This window comes from Aethina tumida, chromosome 5 (genome assembly GCF_024364675.1).
Source record: "Aethina tumida isolate Nest 87 chromosome 5, icAetTumi1.1, whole genome shotgun sequence".
Lineage (NCBI taxonomy): Eukaryota > Metazoa > Arthropoda > Insecta > Coleoptera > Nitidulidae > Aethina > Aethina tumida.
Window position 1 is genome coordinate 25,245,875 of NC_065439.1, and position 18,230 is coordinate 25,264,104.

At 26.3% G+C, this 18,230-nt stretch overlaps 1 protein-coding gene and 1 long non-coding RNA gene across 3 annotated transcripts in view; one reads left to right on the forward strand and one right to left on the reverse strand.

Annotated features, from left to right (window-relative positions):
* The window catches only part of LOC126265651 (uncharacterized), a 92,772-nt gene that overhangs the window by 44,414 nt on the left and 30,128 nt on the right, over positions 1-18,230 (forward strand). The window contains exon 2 of the long non-coding RNA XR_007548147.1: positions 14,003-14,022. This is a non-coding gene — a long non-coding RNA (uncharacterized LOC126265651). The remainder of the gene's footprint in view (positions 1-14,002; positions 14,023-18,230) is intronic.
* LOC109600942 (potassium voltage-gated channel subfamily H member 8) overlaps positions 1-18,230 on the reverse strand; it is an 81,261-nt gene that overhangs the window by 1,892 nt on the left and 61,139 nt on the right. For both annotated transcript variants that reach the window (XM_049967734.1, XM_049967733.1), the window contains exons 9-12: positions 16,563-16,742; positions 13,471-13,670; positions 6,572-6,821; positions 422-687 (exon numbers count right to left, since the gene is read on the reverse strand). In XM_049967734.1, the coding sequence (XP_049823691.1) occupies positions 422-687; positions 6,572-6,821; positions 13,471-13,670; positions 16,563-16,742 (896 nt within the window). The remainder of the gene's footprint in view (positions 1-421; positions 688-6,571; positions 6,822-13,470; positions 13,671-16,562; positions 16,743-18,230) is intronic.

Here is an 18,230-nt window from a genome sequence, read left to right on the forward strand (position 1 = left end):
CACGTATTCCAAAATATTTCATATGTTTTTTAGTTTAATCCGGTAATCCGTGTGTATGAAACAAGTTTCATCCTTAGTTATAAAGTTTTAAAAAGTTCTTTGTGAATTTTGGTGAAGTCCCTACCAACTTCGAACTCACAGGATTTATGGAAATAGCGTGTTCAACAGACACGTCTCCCTATATAAAATATTATAAACTAAAAATAAATTACATCTACAATAAAACTTATTGAAATTCCAGTTGTCGTCTCAATCCAAGTAAATTATTTGTATTTTAAATTTATGTGTCGCAAGAATTTATTGCAAATAGAGCTGTAACCCACGCATTCGTGGAACAGTCTTATTCACCCGTTTACTTCACATACAAAACATACATATCTGTTCCATCTTACAACACTAATCCGATAATATAAATTCTCACCTCGACTTCGTATCCTTCTCTGACGTTAAACGTTAAATCGTGTTGTATGTCGTTGGCGAACTGCTGCTGATATTCCGGATACAACCTCAGGACATCGACGAGGCCTTGCATGTGAATACACTTTAAATCACAGTAGGTTAGGGCTCGAACATCGCTGCTGGATTTAATGACGATGTCGCCCCCGGTTCGATTTCCCTCAGTCGTTGGCCCGTTGGTGGTGTGCTGCAGATGCAGCTTTATGTCGCTGCCCACCAAATCGCCCTTTCCTAAAATTATGATTTATTAAACGAATTAAAAAGAAAACATAAATTAAATTAAATAAAATATACGAATAATTATAATTAACAAAGAAAATGTATGTTTGTGAATGAATCCTCTTCAAAAATTAATACTTTGGTTTAAGAAATTAATGCAGCACCCAAGATATAATTAATTATTATAATTATTTTCTGAAAACGGGAAATATAAACGTATACACTCTTTGTATACTTATTTAAAAATAGGTTTTTATTTATAATTGATGCAAAAAATCTTGAAAAGCATAGTTTTCTTTAAAAAAAAATAAAAATTTAAATTTGATGTTTATAAAAAAAATTAAAATTTGAATATATTTTAAAGTATTTCCACCTCAGTTAACTAAATGATAATTCTCTGTATGCACAATGTTTATAATACATAATAGTACAAAATATCTTAAAAAGTATTGTTTTTCTAAAAAATTAAAAATTTAAAAAATTTGATGTTTATAAAAAATTAAAATTTGAATATAATATGAGATATTTCCACTTCTCCTACGAATGAAAGCCTCACATTTTCTATTCACACTAAAAATCTGGGTTCAAATTTTGATCATTCACTTAAATAGAAAATTTTATTTAGAAAATTACAGGTGGTGCATTCATTTCTTGGGGCATTGTTTAATAATTTCAGTTAATATTAACATAAAACTAAGTTTTGTCAACAAGGTATTAGTTACTCTTTAAAAAACAAACGTTGTTTTGTGGACAAATTGTTTGTAAAATATTGTTTTATGTTGCATAAACCATATACCTCCTGTTTAATATTCAATTTAATTTTTTATTCGGTAATTCTCTGTATGCACAATGTTTATAATGCAAATCGAATCGAAAATACATTTAAGTTTGTTTGGTGGATATTTATATTTGTTAAAAAAATGGGATCAACGCCAATTTAACATATGTCATAATTAATTCCTTTTCCTAAAGTTATAATTTATTAAACGAACTAAAAAGAAAACATAAATTAAATTTAAAATATAAAAAAATTATAATTAATAAAGAAAATGTTTGTGAATGAATCCTCTTCAAGAAATTAATGCCCCACACAAAAAATAATTGATTATTATAAATATTTTTTGGAAAAGGAAAGAATAAACATATACACACTTTGTATATTTATTTAAAAATAGGTTTTTATTTATAATTGGTACAAAATATGTTAAAAAGTATTGTTTTCCTAAAAAATAAAAAATTTAAAAAATTTGATGTTTATAAAAAATTAAAATTTGTACATAATATGAGGTATTTCCACCTCTACTACGAATGATAACCTCACATTTTCTATTCGCATTCAAAATCTGGGTTCAAAATTTGATTATTCACTTAAACAGAAAAATTTATTTAGAAAATTATAGGTGGTGCATTAATTTCTTGGGACATTGTTTAATAATTTCAGTTAATATTAACATAAAACTAAGTTTTGATAACAAGGTATTATTTACTCTTTATAAAACAAACGTTGTTTTGTGGACAAATTGTTTGTGAAATATTGTTTTATGTTGCACAAACCAATACACCTCCGGTTTAATATTCAATTTAATTTTTTATTCGGTAATTCTCTGTGTGCACAATGTTTATAATGCAAATCGAATCGAAAATACATTTAAGTTTGTTTGGTGGAAAATTATATTTGTTAAAAAATCAACGCCAATTTAACATATGTCATGATTTATCCCATTTTTATTAGCTTCATGTTGATTGATAAATTTTCCGACAAATGGAGTTTATGACTTATGAATTGTTGAATGTGAATCAGATATTGATTTTGTTGGGAATTTAAACAATGTTCGGAAAATGTAGGTGCAGATTTTCTATTGAATAATAGATTTATTGTGTTATTTTAGTGTGGTGTTGAAATTACTGAACAGGTCATTCAGCATTAAACTCATAGTCAATTTTATTTAAGGGCCAAGGGTTCTCATTAAAGTATTTTGAATACACCTGTTATATTTTATAACAAACTATAATAGTAATTTGTGACTATATATATTATATAGGTGTTTTGATGTGGATAATTGGAATTATTTCTAAAATCATAATATCAGTGGAATTATATTGGAACAAATATAAAGAATGAAATAGGTATAAATATTTAACAGTTACAAACACTTTTTGAAGTGGTACCTATTTTATTTTTCAGTACATACAAAATGGTGGTGAAAATAAAACGTTTGTAATTTTAGCAGAAAGTTTCCCCAGCATAATTCAAAATTATCGTGTTATTTTGGTACAAAGAGAAAAATATGTGACAGTAGTTGTTAAGACATAAACAGCAATAACTCTCTGTATATTGCACACACAGGTCTGAAAACGTTTTCCTTGGCCATTATTAACTGTTCTCTTCGGTACGATGTTTTAAAACCCTTTGGCAACTTTTCATGGTTGTAAAAACTAGACATACATTTTTATCCAAATTTACTCAGAGAATTTACAAATATCCAATTCGTCGAAATCTGGTTTTGAAACAAAACGAATGCAAAAGAAATAAAGGATTTTAATTACAAATGAAATGAAGCCCATTAATTAAACTCGTTTATTTCCGCTATTTCCTCAAAATATATTCAGTCCGTGTAAAACAAATAATATTTATACAATTCGTATTTAAAATGCGTTCTCTAGCATTTAATGTACGCCTACCATTGCAAAAATATAGCCAATTACTTCCAGTGTCATTGTTATCCGCCCTTTATACTCGGTAAAAGAAAGTTTAAATAGATAACGGAAAGTGGCTGTAAAACAATGTATACCTCGCCCGTACGTTTGTTTATCTTTCGATTAGATCCTTTCACGGGAACGGTTTTAAAAGGACCGTCTGGAGCGTATAACTAATGACACATAAACTGAAGAGTAAACTTTTTTCACGGATTTTCTAATTCAACGTTGTATTGAGACACTTATTTTTTTGAGTACAGCTCACTTATACCTATATGGGCAGATCCAATACTTTTCGACGAAATTTTTTATATTTTTGATTTTTTGATATTGAATATTTAAGCCCGATTCGGTCAAATTCGGCCACCGAAGAATTTTTTGAAATTTGTAAAAAGTCAATTTTGTAGTCATTTTTTAAAATTTGTATCTCAGCTTCTATATAAGTTCTTCCTGGAAACTTCCAACTAAACCACTGTATTTTTGAAAATGGCTAAAATATTGACTTTTTTTAAATTTCAAAAAATTCTCCAGACGCTCATTAAAAATCGACTATTTTTTTAACTTCCGACATTGAAAATTTGGTTCCTAGACACCTTTAAGCTCTTAATTTTAATAGGAAGGTCCTCCTCATCACAGTTTTCCATTTTTTCTTCAGTCCCATACGGCAAAATCTTTGCCATTACTTCATCCTACAGAAAATTTTTATTTACTTAATATTACTATTAATTGAATGCTTTTTAAAATAGTTATCTTACAATTTTTTCATAACTTTTATCGTTTAGAAGATAACGGAGGTCAAAGTTAAAAGAATTTAAAACAATTACTTATTTACTTCTAAATTTTATAACTCGTAGATAAGTAAATAATATAAAAAGAAATTAAACGCTCTACAAAAAAATGGTCTCTTCCAATCCCAATGCGTACTCATTTTAATGGTTTTTTTAACAAATATTTAAAATATATCCAATTAAGTTATCATAATGAATGAACTCAAAATTTATGGTTAGTATGCTTTTTTCAATTTTCATGTCTAAAATGTACATATTTTCTTGCTTACAGTACGAAAAATCCAGTTTTCAAATGGGTCACATTGTATATATATTCAAATTAGTTGAAATGTATAGGTTAAATCAATTTTTTCATTACAAATTTTTAACATTTGTATGTATTCAAATTACAAAAAAAAAAACAAAAGAGCACTTACTTTATTATCCTTTAAACATATTATCTACAAATATTAACTAAAATTTAAATTTACTTTTAAAAACTCATATTGTAAAGTTTAGCTCAAAATAAAAAATTAAATTTACATTTTATAATATGAATTAAATGAAAACGAATGTGCCATAACAAAAATTAGTCATTGTATTTAAATATAATTTGATAATGTAAAATATAATTTATATTAATTTAGTCTAAATTCATTGTAAATATATTATTATGTTAATATTATTAAATTTGACTTGGTTCGATATATTAATATTTTACAAAATAATACTTATTTAATTATTCTTTAAAAAGTTTATTCAAATGAATTAAATAAAATTAATTAAATTACATATTTTAATATTTGACTAATAATTTATATTGCAGACAATGGAGAAAAAAAAATTATTTTACAATAGAATATTCAAATTTAAATTTTAAATTACTTAATGAAAATACATTTAAATTTAATTTTACATTTTAAATTGTAATTTTTACTAATATAGTTCAAAATAAAAACAGTGGTTTATTTCGCATTTATGTTGGTCAATATTTGCTGTTTAAACGGTTTTCGATTTTTTTAAGAATTAGACGTATCCTCTGAATGTCCTCAGTTTTTCAATGTTTTTCAAAAATTTTTTGTCGAGGTAACTTTGTAAATGTGTTTTGTCATGTTCTGTGTTTTTAAGACTGGTTTTTGTGATTTTAACGAAGGATTTTATGGAAATTTGGGACACATCGATATAATTACAATTTATGATAATATTTATTTATCTTACAATAAATAAAACATAAACAATAAATAAATTTTACTATATACAACTTATGGTTTTTATATTTATAATTATATATTTTTAATTATGTATGAAAACAGATCCTGTTCCAATCAAAATTCGACTTTTGCATTTGTTATTTCGGTTTTAGAGAGGAGAAGGGGAAAATTTTGAATTTTTGTTGTTTGAGAATTATTTCAATAAGTTTTGTAGTTATGATAATTATGTTCCGTTTTTAAATTCGTTTAATATTTAAATATGTATTCGTGTTTATATTCATATTAAATTTTTACATAAATTAGTTAATTAGATTAATTAATGTATTGCATATTTTAAAATTTCAATCATGAAATTATTATTATAAACAATTTCAATATAACATATTCAAAATTTTTTCAAATTTTCATAATTCCTATGTTAAAATCACACAATTTGGACAGTCGAATCCTTCAACTTAGGAGGCGCATCCGCCAATTATTACTTTCGTCCTTGTTGAACACCCATGAATATGCATTTTTTTCTCTTTCACTCTTGCGGAGAGAAATGCAAATTAGAAAAATGTCGAAAATCCAAAAGAAACAAAATCAAAAGTTCGTTCATTCACCGTCGACCAATATAAATGTGGATTACACCAATTCTTGTGAATTATATTATAAAATAAATTCATGGATGTTTTATATTATTATTAATTATTAGAATTGTATTAATTAAGTGTACCTTCTCAGGCCGAATTGATTCGAAGATTATTGGCTCATTATTTTCAGTTTGTTGAGTCCCTGAAATATCCCAAGTAGCAAATTACCACGGATAACGATGGATTGCCGTAATTAAATTGAACCAGAATGTGATTGTGTTCAAGTGGATTTCATAATGATAATTACTCAACCAAATAAAACTGAATTTGTATGCATTTCGTATTAAAGTCAAATAACCACTCATCAATCTTTGTTGGGAAACGAGAACGGAGAATTCAATTACGGAACTTTTATGTTGCACAGGAATGATTACATTTACCCAAATTGCACGCTGTCTAACTCGCAGCGGCGTACACAGTTATTAAAATGTTTAATTTCCAATATTTGTTTTATTAGTCGGCGTGAAATCCCCATAAAAACAAAAAACCAAACATTGCCCGTGGCCGTATGGATCAAACAATAACTGAGCCACCTCCGACCCAGTTTTCAAATCGGAATTGACTCGACAAACAAACGTCCCCTTACCTAAAATAGCGACGACCATGTTATTCTGGACGACTTCCATGGATCCGTTGCAGATGTAATAGAGATAGCTGAGGGCGTCCCCCTTATGTATGAGGTATTCACCAGGAGCGCAGAAGTTGGCGCGGATGTGGAGGGAAAGTAATTTTAAACAGCCCTGGGACGCCGCCTCGAATATCGGCAGCTGCAGAATCTCGCGGTGGAGGTGCATCGACACGTCCCCCCGGAGCTCCTCCGGAAACTCCTTCAGCGTCTGAAACAATCGCGTGATGGTTATGCGGGATTTGGTTTTTTGTCATTTTCGAGACACATAAAAATATTACTGTGGAGTGTCGTCGGAATTAAAGAACTCCCGTTTCATTCCGGGGGATGAATGTTAATGAGCGTTAACATTCTGCTTTTGGATACATTAAAATGAATTCTAAGAGTAAAAGAGAAGTAATAAAATTAATGTATGCACGTATAAATCGGATAATGTGGAAAATATCAACTGAAATATTTCTCTGAACACACGTCTGAGTTAAAGAATGATTCACTACTTGTGGAGTACGTATAATGTCTTGGCCAGCACAAAGCCCAGACCTCAATCCAATTGAAAACCATCAAATTTGAATGAACTTTACGAAGTTCAAAATCAGTGGAAAGAAATATCGAAAGGTTATATTGAAAAGCTACAGAAATCAATGAAAAAAAGTGACCTTTGAATTTTTTTTCAAATATTAATAAATACATATCTAAACCCACTAATAAACAATTATAATATGGTATCGTTATTGTGAAATATACTGCGTAACTGACAATAATATAGATATTTAAACGTACCCTTTTATCAAGACAAATGAAAATTTCTAAAGTTGCTCCACATATGAGTGATAATGTATACATTAGACTGTTTCAAAAAAATCGACAATTTTTTTTTCTTATTTATATCGAAAATCTTGTTGGAAATGGTAAAAAAAATACTGTGAAAGTTAATATTAATATTAAGAGGTGCCGTATCGTAAATTTTACTTTCCCGTTTAAATAACACGGGAACGGTGTTCTGTTGGATTTTGAAATTTTTTAACTCTCGTTAGAGATAATATTTCAAAATGATCAAAACAGATTTTTATAGAAAATTTAACGCTCTACAAAAAAATGTCTCTTACAGTTTTTTGATATATTCATTTTTTCAAAAGTTATTTAACATTAAAGTTGAATTGATTTAAAATTTGACATTTTTCTCATTTTCTGACGCAACCATCAATTTTATGGCAAAATTTTATATGACATTTTTTGTAGAGAATTTGGCAATTTTTTTCTGTATTCATTTATAACAAATTGTAGTAAAAGTCTGTTAGTGTAACGATAATACTACTTTGATTATAATAAACAATCAATTTTTTTAGTAAAAATCTATTTATTTAAATAAAATGCTTAATTTTAAGCAGTAAAATAACATTCATTTAATAAAATTTTTAGTTTTCAGCAGGTAACTTATAATCTGTCAAAATATCAAAAACTTTTTCGGAGATAAATTATAGGAAATTGAATTCTCTACAAAAAATGTCTTATAAAATTTTCCCATAAAGTTGATGGTTGTGTCAGAAAATGAGAAAAATGTCAAAATTTTAAATCAATCCAATTTTAATGTTAAATAACTTTTGAAAAAATGAATATATCAAAAAACTGTAAGAGACATTTTTTGTAGGGCGTTAAATTTTCTATAAATGTTTTGATCATTTTGAAATATTATCTCTAACGAAAGTTAAAAAATTTCAAAATCCAACAGATCACCGTTCCCGTGTTATTTAAACGGGAAATTAAAATTTACGATGCGGCACCTCTTAATATTAATATTAAGAGCTGTAACTTTCACAGTATCTTTTTTTACCATTTCCCACAAGATTTTCGATATAAATAAGAAAAAAAATTTGTCGATTTGTTTTTGTTTAATATATGATAAGTGAGCTAATTAATTAATTAACTAATGAATTTAAATATTTGAATACATATTTGGATATGAATAATTCAAATTTTCGAATAGCTGTGTTCCAAGTTATGTTTAAATCCACATAATTTGAATGAAATTTGACACAAAGAAACAAATTGAATAACCTCGTTAGTGTTGCATACATGAAATACTAAATATTTGAATAGTTCAATGTGTCATCAATTTTATTTTAAAATTTTATAACCTTCAATTTAACAATAAAAAATCAGGATAATCTCAATGCCAATGAGAGGTACAAGTTTAATTTTTTTCTTGTACTAATGACAACTATCGATTATAAAACATCAAATTTGTTTAAAAAATTATACATTAATTCTAATGTTCACATTTTTTACATTTTGTAACTGGATTTAGTTAGTTTTAATTAGAAAAATTAGATTTTTATTCAGAGATTTACAAAAATTTAATATTTTAAGTGAAATACTCAAAAATTTTTCTAAAATTTGTTTGTACTCATTTTGTAACGTTTTAAATTTAGTGTGGTTCAAAACACATAATAATAATTTTTTAGTGTAAAAAGTAATGTAATAATTGATTGTTATAGAAAATAATATAGACTACTATTTATTAAAAATAAGTTATAATAAACAAATAAAGGAGTAATTTTAATTAGAATAGAAGTTGGAACAATTTTGTTTACGACAACTGAGTAAAAACAATTATATATTTGATGTGTTTCAAACCTAAATAAAATATATCAATTTATTCACTTGTATTAAAATAAAATTATCAAATTAACTGTATATTTAAATCAGTATATTTAATTAAATTAATGAACATAAAATAAATATATAAATATTTGTATACAATTAAATATGTGCAATTTAAATTTAATATAACTTAATGTATTTTAATTTTATAATTAATTTGTTAAAAATTATAATATTATTAAAAAAAGTTGCCTAAAAATTATTATTATTGTTATTATTATGGTAATTAGTTTTCTATGTTTGTATGTTAAAAAAATATATTTAAACATTTTTTGTTTGCTGCACAAATAAAATATTATTTTTAAATAGTCAACATAGCCATGTTTTATTAAAACAAAAAGGATTATTTTTATTACAATTGTATGTTGAAAATATTTACGAGGTTTCAGTTAAATTACATAACTATTGTTAGTATTGAAAACAACAGACAACAATATAATCTCATACATTTATTTTTTTTATTAAATAATACTTTTTACTTTGAAAACCAGTTTAATTAATTTAAATAAAGTAAGTTCCATTCTATTAATATATAATAATAACTTTATAAAAATTAATTTTGATATTTTGATTAAAAAGATATATTAAATTTAAATAATAAATACATTTTTATATTGTGTATTAACACCTGAAAGATTTTTATGGAGTTTTGTGGTTGGAAGATCGTAGGTTAATTAATGAATCTATCAAACAGTCTGTTAAGAAGTATAATATTGCAAATACCTCGTGGCACTTGTGCCATAAACAGATCTCACATTATCCTTGCGGCAAAGCTGCTACATACCCTTACATCCTCCGGAGGCCATCCCGCCAGCGGGATGTCGTGTCGTAAAGAAAATGACAAAATCATGTTTAATTACCTGTCGTCTTGCCTAAATGCGTCTCCGATTTCAATGAATCTCGTGTAACAACTTAATATACAGGATACTGACGCTGTTTTAGTTTCTTTGTGAAATATAAGGATAAAAGTCAACAATTTATTTTATAATTTTCTTAAATATTAGATAAATAAAGGTAAATTGTATCATCTTGAAGGATTTTGTTGACTTACTCAAATACAATAGAAAAGGTTTTCTGTTTCGTTATAACAAAGACTAGACTAGTGCCTTAGAAGCTCAAAAGAGGTTCAAAATGTTAAATGAGAAGTTCAACTTCACCCACCATATAATCCAAATAATTCTTTATGTGTCTATTATTAATTACTATTTAATTCTGAGGACGTTAACATTGAGGTTGATATTTTCTTGTGGTTCAAGAATTCAGCATTTGTTGGATGAATTGTTTTGTAAAATGTTATTATTATTTTGTTAAATAAAATAACGTTCACAAGTTAAAAATAATGAATGAAGTAACGAAATGAAAATTTATACACATTTAAGCCAATTTATTGAAAATTGTATCCATGTAATTTGTTACGCACGTAATATGAATGTTTACTAATTCGTCATTCTCGTACATTTTGCGTTCCTTCAGTTCCAAACCATACGCTTATGAATTGGGGATTAATGCGATGATTTATAATACAACGCCGTTGAAATTTAATTTCTAGTATGTCAATTAGATTATTATTTGATTATATTTGTGCATTGTTAGGTTCACAATGCAGTAAATTATTATTAACAATGATGATTACCGGATTAGCACATGATTCGATGAATTAACTTTATATAATAGAATTAGTATTCCAATTTGCGAAATAAACAGATTTTTTTTAAAGCTTGTGATTTGGATATTACAATTATAATGTGTAGTGAGTTCCAATTATTCTGGTTAATGTATCGCAATTCCCGCAGGAGCGATACCGATAATTTCATGGTACTTACTTTCCAAATAGGATCACAGTAATGCTGGTTTGTAATTTATACGTCTAGGAACAAGCGGGGCCATAAAGAAACTAAAGCAGCTTATTTTACACTTCAATATTAAACTGAAATTGCTAAGTAAATGTAAACATAACTTGCTTGCTGGCAGTATTTGTGTTTGTCTAGGTTACATTGTTGAACATCACGTATAAGTAGTCGTTTCCTACTCGTTAACATTGTTTATTTTTATGTTTCCTGGCGGCAATTTTTATTACACATATTATTTTCTTCTGTGAAAATGTTGCATTAGAATTATCTGAACATCCACAATGTTCAGATGTAACAGTAATTTATTAAAAAATAATAATTAATTTAATAACGTAATACGTAATAAAAGAAACAAAGTTATTCATATATTTAATTTATATTAAATATAATAATAAATAATATTATATTATTAAAGGAAGGGTTAAAATTAAATTAAATTAATATTTCATCAAATTATTGAAAATATGGCGGATGCGCATTTGATATATGTGAAATATAGAAAAATTCAAATAAAACTATTATCATATTACAATTAAATAATTTTAAACGTCAAATCAATAATGATATTACAAAAATTAAAACATAATGGTTTTGTTTCTATATTTAACCATTGTAAATTTTATCAAAACGTAGATAACTGAATTAAAATAAATCACAATAATAATTTTATATATTTCACAGTATTACTGTAATTTTATTAAACATTTCGAATAAAATTATTAATGGATAATTATTAATTTAAATTATTGTTTTTATAAATGCATTTCATTGTCTTTAGGAAAAATTACATTTTCATACCCAATTGTTTAATAAAAATTTGGTCTTACAAAGGAAAAAAAAATTAAATACAGTAAAAAAAATGGAAAAAAACAATTTATCATTGTAAATGATAATCATGTTGTACGTTAAAAAATAAAATAAATCAATAAAAAGTACTATTAAAGATCAAATAATATTATATTTTATTATTTCAATTCATATTAGATTATAAGATAAATTAATACATTTTATATAGAATTAGCTAAATTAGACTTAAGAAAATATCAATTGTCTTTAAATTTAATATAATTTAATTTAACGATTTCTAATATTTTAAAACCTAATCACACAAAATGTCATCTTCTCAACAAGTTTGTTATAAAGATAAATTAACATTTTTATATAGAAATTGGTGTCATTAGACTAAAGAAAATCTCAATTATCTTCTAAATTTAAAGAAAATTAGTTCATAAAATGCTCAAATATTAAACAATCATTATTTTAATAAATTCTAAAATTTTAAATCCAAATTAATATTTTTATATGGAAATTGGTAAACTACATGTCATTTGTCTCAAGAAAGTCTCAATTGTCTTTTAAATTTAATGTGAATTTGTTCAATTTAAAAGAAAGTTCAAATTTCAAATATTAATTAATTTAACGATTTCTAAAATTTTAAAACCTAATTACACAAAATGTCATCTCAACAAGTATGTTATAAATATAAATTAATATTTTTATATAGAAATTGGTGATATTCGACTAAAGAAAATCTCAATTATCTTCTAAATTTAAAGAAAATTAGTTCAAAGAATATTCAAATGTTATTATTCATTATTTTAATGAATTCTAAAATTTTAACACGAAATGTCGTCTTCCCAAACAACACAAATATAAAGACAAATTAATATATTTATATGGAAATTGGTAAATTATATGCCATTAGCTCAAGAAAGTCTCAACTGTCTTTTGAACTTGCTTAATTTCAAAGAATTTGAAATGTTAATCATTCATTATTTTAATGAATTCTAAATTTTTAAAATCTAATTACAGAAAATATTGTCTTCTTAACAAATAAATAATTAATTAATAGAATGAGTAGAAATTGCTAAATTAGTTGCCACTTTACTCCACAAAATCTCAATTGTCTTTTAAATTTAATGTAAATTTGTTCAATTTAAAAGAAAGTTCAAATATTAAACATTCATTATTCTAAAGAAATATGTATGTTTAATATTAAAAGACAAATTTACTCAACAAATTACATAAAGGATCATATTTTAATGAAAATTGAAATTTTAAAATTTGAATTTTATAAATTAAACGTCATTACATGTTTTTATTCTGTTGAAAATTTACTGTTAAACTCCATTTTCCTTTCATAAATCAAACCACACTGTACACTCGGAGAAAGGTAAAATTATGGCGAATGCGCCACTCCACAGAATAAACTTTCGAGACAATCAACACATTCAATACAATTGTCCCCACCCCCAAAAACGGTTGACAAACATTCCTCCGGCCAACTTACGACCCGAGACCGTGGGAGGGAAGACCCCGAAACCATTACAGACTGAAACTTGTACTTACTTCGTGAATGTCGATGCCATGATTGAGCGACCATATTGTCTGGAAGTAATCCTGCATCCGTTGCTTGAGCTCCTTCGGTATCTGGTGCAGCGTGAGGAAATCCTTAAGGTCCCGCCACTTGGTCTGGTACAACGACCGTCTCGAGTACATCCTTTGAATTATCGCCGTCACGTTACCGAACACCACGGCGTGCATCAGGGCTGCGGAATTAACACGGTGATGGGTCAGAGATCAAACCGGGCCGTCTTTATTTAATGCTGTTAGTTGGCGTGGAGCGTTATGCATCAGACCGATGATGCACTCGGGGCTAACTTTCCATAACGATGGGTAATTTCATGCATTAGGTGGAATTATTTTAGCACTCGGCGTGCGGGAGTTTCACGCGAAAATGGATAATCCTCAAATGCCAGCAGTTAAAAATAGTCTTCCACCTGGTTTTTCATGTAAATATTATAGCCAGCTATTTTTTATAACTCATTATTCTGTTAACAATATTCTCTCTAAAAATTAAAATTTGTTTTTTCCTTTACAGATTCAGTTCAGTTCTAAATTGTAAGTAATTATTTGTTTTTTGTTTAGATTTATATATTTATTTCATCATATCACATCTTCCTTTACTGCTCCTGTTTCAGTTTGTAATTTCATGAAAACTGTACTAAATTGATATTTTATTTTTTTTTTTGTTTCTAGTAATTTTTAGGAAAATAAATAATTTCAAAAAATATATCTGTACATTCAAAATAAGCATTTAAAACATCAATCACCAAAATGGAGAGTAAAAACACTTAAAATCAATAGTTAATATTTATTTCTGACAAATAATTGAAAATTGAACAATTTTTAATATAAATTATTAAATTATGTTTTATGTTAATTGAGTATAAAACAAAGATAAATAAAATATGTTTAACAAAAACATAGTCAATTATTATTATTAACATTATTTAACATGTAAAACATAAATTAATTCAGTAAATCAACTTTGAAATTTCATATCTTCCTATACTGCTCCTGTTTCAGTTTGAAATTTCATGAAAATTGTACTAAATTGATTTTATCACAATTTTTTATTTCTAATAATAATTAGGAGAATAAATAATTTCAAAAAATAATATCTACACATTCAAAATAAGTATTTAAAACTACCAAAATGGAGAGTAAAAATACCTAAAATTAATAGTTAATATTTATTTTTGAACAATAGTTTGAAAATAAATTATTAAATTATATTTTATGTTAATTGAGTATAAGTCAAAGATAGAGAAACAAAGTATTTTTTAAAGTAAAGGTGATCAATTAGTAATATTAACATTATTTAACATGAAAAATATGAATTAATTCAGTAAAACAACAGTTTTTTATTTCATTAAAGATAAATAATAATATTCGAACAAGAAAAAAGAAATTAAAATCTTTAATAAATAAATTAGTTCTGTAAGAAAGATTTAAAAAAAGTAGTCACAAAATCAAGTTTTAAAATAACTTATTTTTAAATAGTACCTAAATTTATATTATTAAAAGAATAGTCAGTATTAATACGAAAGTACGTTTATTCAATTCTTTGGTCATTTTAAAATAAATTTATTTTAATAGTGATTTTTAAAATTTTAATAAAGGTGAAAAAATTTTATAGTAGGAAATTTTTAAGTTTTTAACAACAAAAGAAGCATATTTTATTAGAATGTGTTGTAAGGATAAGAACTGTAATTATATTTTTAATATTACTTTCATTGTTGTATTAATCTGTCAGAAAGATTTAAAAGTATAATTAAAAGTCTAAAAAACAAGTTTAAGTTAATATATTTTTAATCAGTTATTTAATTTAAATTTATTTTATTAAGTAGTTAGTTTTGTTAAGTTTACAAGTGAAAGTAGGACTAAACAAGGTAAAATGAAAAAAAAAAAAAATGTGTTTAAAATATATTTTAAATATATTTAATATTACATTAATTGTTGATTTAATCTGTAAGAAATGTTTAAAAATAAATCTCAAGAATAAAGCTTAAATTAACATATTTTTAAACACTTATTTTTTTAAGTAGTTACTTTATTCTCACATTTTTTTTTTATTTTAATGAAAATAAATTATTTTTTATAAAAGTGTAAGCAGAACCATAAACAAGGTAAAAGGAAAAAAATATATGAAAAAAGTATATTTTTAATATTCCATCAAGAAAAAAAGACAATAAAACCTTTAAATAGATAAATAAATAAAATAAAATTTATTTTATTAAGTAAACAGTTTTAATACGAAACTATTTTTACCGAAAGAAATATTTTTTATACCATTTTAGAATAAATTTATTTTGGTACTCTTTCGAATAATAAAAAAGACTGTACTTTTGTAAAGCTTCTTTTTAAAAGAAACAATTTACGTAAGAAAACTGAATATTTCTCAAAATTGAAACAATAAAAATTATTTATTTTAAAAAGTAAGACAATAAATATTAGACTAATCGGGATCTGGAAATAGTTTTATTTTTATAATAATTAAATTTAATTTTCACTTATCGCTAAAGTGATAATTAATTCTGTAAGAACTTATAAAATCGTGTTTTTTAATTGCCTCTTAACTCTTAAAACTCTTAAAGGATTTAATACTTTAAGAGTTGCACCTATCCCTATTTTTAATTAAAAAATCTCTGCAGTACAGAACAGCAATGTTTTCCACTTTTCAAATAGAATTTAATATTCGGCTATTTACACACAAACACAAACATGATGATCTGTAAGAAAGCACTTTTAGAGGAGCGTATAAACACTCCCTTTTTGTTTGTGTTCATGTCTCAGAATTCTGATTTACTTTGTAGAAGTTACTTCCTTCTAAATATCAGCTAAAACTTAAGTAAATGGGGGATTTACAGGATACAGCACTATTAAGTGCTTATCTAACCATCCCCGGATTATCACAACATCAAGATTACTGACTCCGGTTAGTCACAGCGTTAATGAGAATACGTACAAATTACTGCCCCTTAGTAATATTAAGAAGGTATAATTGGTGTTCATTTAGACCAAAGGACTTTGATTAAAGTAATTAAGTCCGATTGCTCAGCTCCACATACCATATAATGACACCATGAAACACTTACCACCAATTAACATAACACATATACTGAATATTTTTTCACTGGTGGTGTTTGCACTGACGTTCCCAAATCCAACACTTGTCAAACTGGAGCAGGTGAAGTATAAGGCGGTTACGTACGTGTCCATGTTGGCAACCTCCGATTTGTTGATTCTCAGTCTTTCAGCAAGGATATTAATCCAACCTGAAACAAAATTTGAACAAACAATGAAAACGTGAAGTCGCTTGAAAAACTTGATGTATCAAAAACGTTGCCCCCAATCTAAAATACCAAAATAAAAAGAAAACCCGGTCGATTCATAAATCATGTAATTTTTGTATCGAACAAAAACTTACATCCCACCACTATTACTTTCGGAATTGAATTTAATGAACGTCAGACAGATAATTAATCACAGACCTAATATTAATCAATTTACGAATGGTTTCCAGGCTGAAACACAAAATATGAATTAAGTCTTATTATGATAAATTTTGCTCATTTTTGCTCTTCTAATCTTGTGTGCTTTAATAATTTATTCGTGGTGAGGGGACAGTCTTATTCGTCAAATAGTATGATATTTATAGAGTTTATTAAATAAAAATGAACGAAAGAGTAGACGACAATAACAAAGCTTATTACAGTCTTGATATATTACGGTTTCTCTTAGTCTCATTTGGTTGAGCTTGTTATTTACGATTATTATGTTTTCTGTTACCCCTTCATAAATAATAATTTTTAGTCCTAAACTATGACTTTTTTGCTATCTCTTAACACGTCCATAACCCCGTCCAGACAAACATTTAATGTAGTAATTTATGCAGAAATATTTACCCAAGTTCGGGCAAGGGTTGTGTGCATAATCCGAAGATCGAGTCGTTTAATATTTATTTTTTGCCGCCCAAAAATTTAGTTAATTAACGAGTCCGTTTAGGTGAGAAATGTGATTAGAATCAGTTTTAAACATTAAATGTTCCTTGGTCTTATTGCCCCGTTTTAATTGAATTTATACTGACTTGATAATTGGTATTTCACAGTCCAATGGAAACTTATTTTCTTTCCCTTTTACATCTATTAATCAGATTTGTGCCGGCATAAAGGTCTGTAAGATTGGAATTTTAAAAACACCTCCTGTCACATAAAAAACGTTCATTTTGAAAAACTTAAATTACGACCGATGAAGTAATACTTATTTTCGATTAGGGGGGATCGAATTTCGGAATGGCGTTCATCAAAACCTCATTAATTATATTTTCAGTAACTCGTCTCTATCGAAACGTCGATCAATCAATCTTTCGTCCCGCTGATTGGATCGTTTGCTGATGACAAAGTGTCATAAAAAAAATTTACGACTGTCTTTTCCTACGGATTTATCGTTAAACTTTTGAACTTTCGATTGAGGGCAAAGATATATTTTGTGATATTGTGCATTTTGCTGTTGCAGCTCGTTTAATATTGGAATAGTTTTCGAGATTCTGGTCGGTATTGAATTTGTCTTGACGTCTGCGATTACGGTTTAAACTTTATCATGTATGAATGTTTACTGAAATTAACTGTCAGCTTTCATAAAAATACAACGTGGAGCTCTAAAACACATTCTGTATATTCTTACAAACTACAAGGACGCCACAATTTCCGTTTTTTTCTATTTATTTTAATAATGGCGGAGTATTAGTTCCGGTTCACCATGTA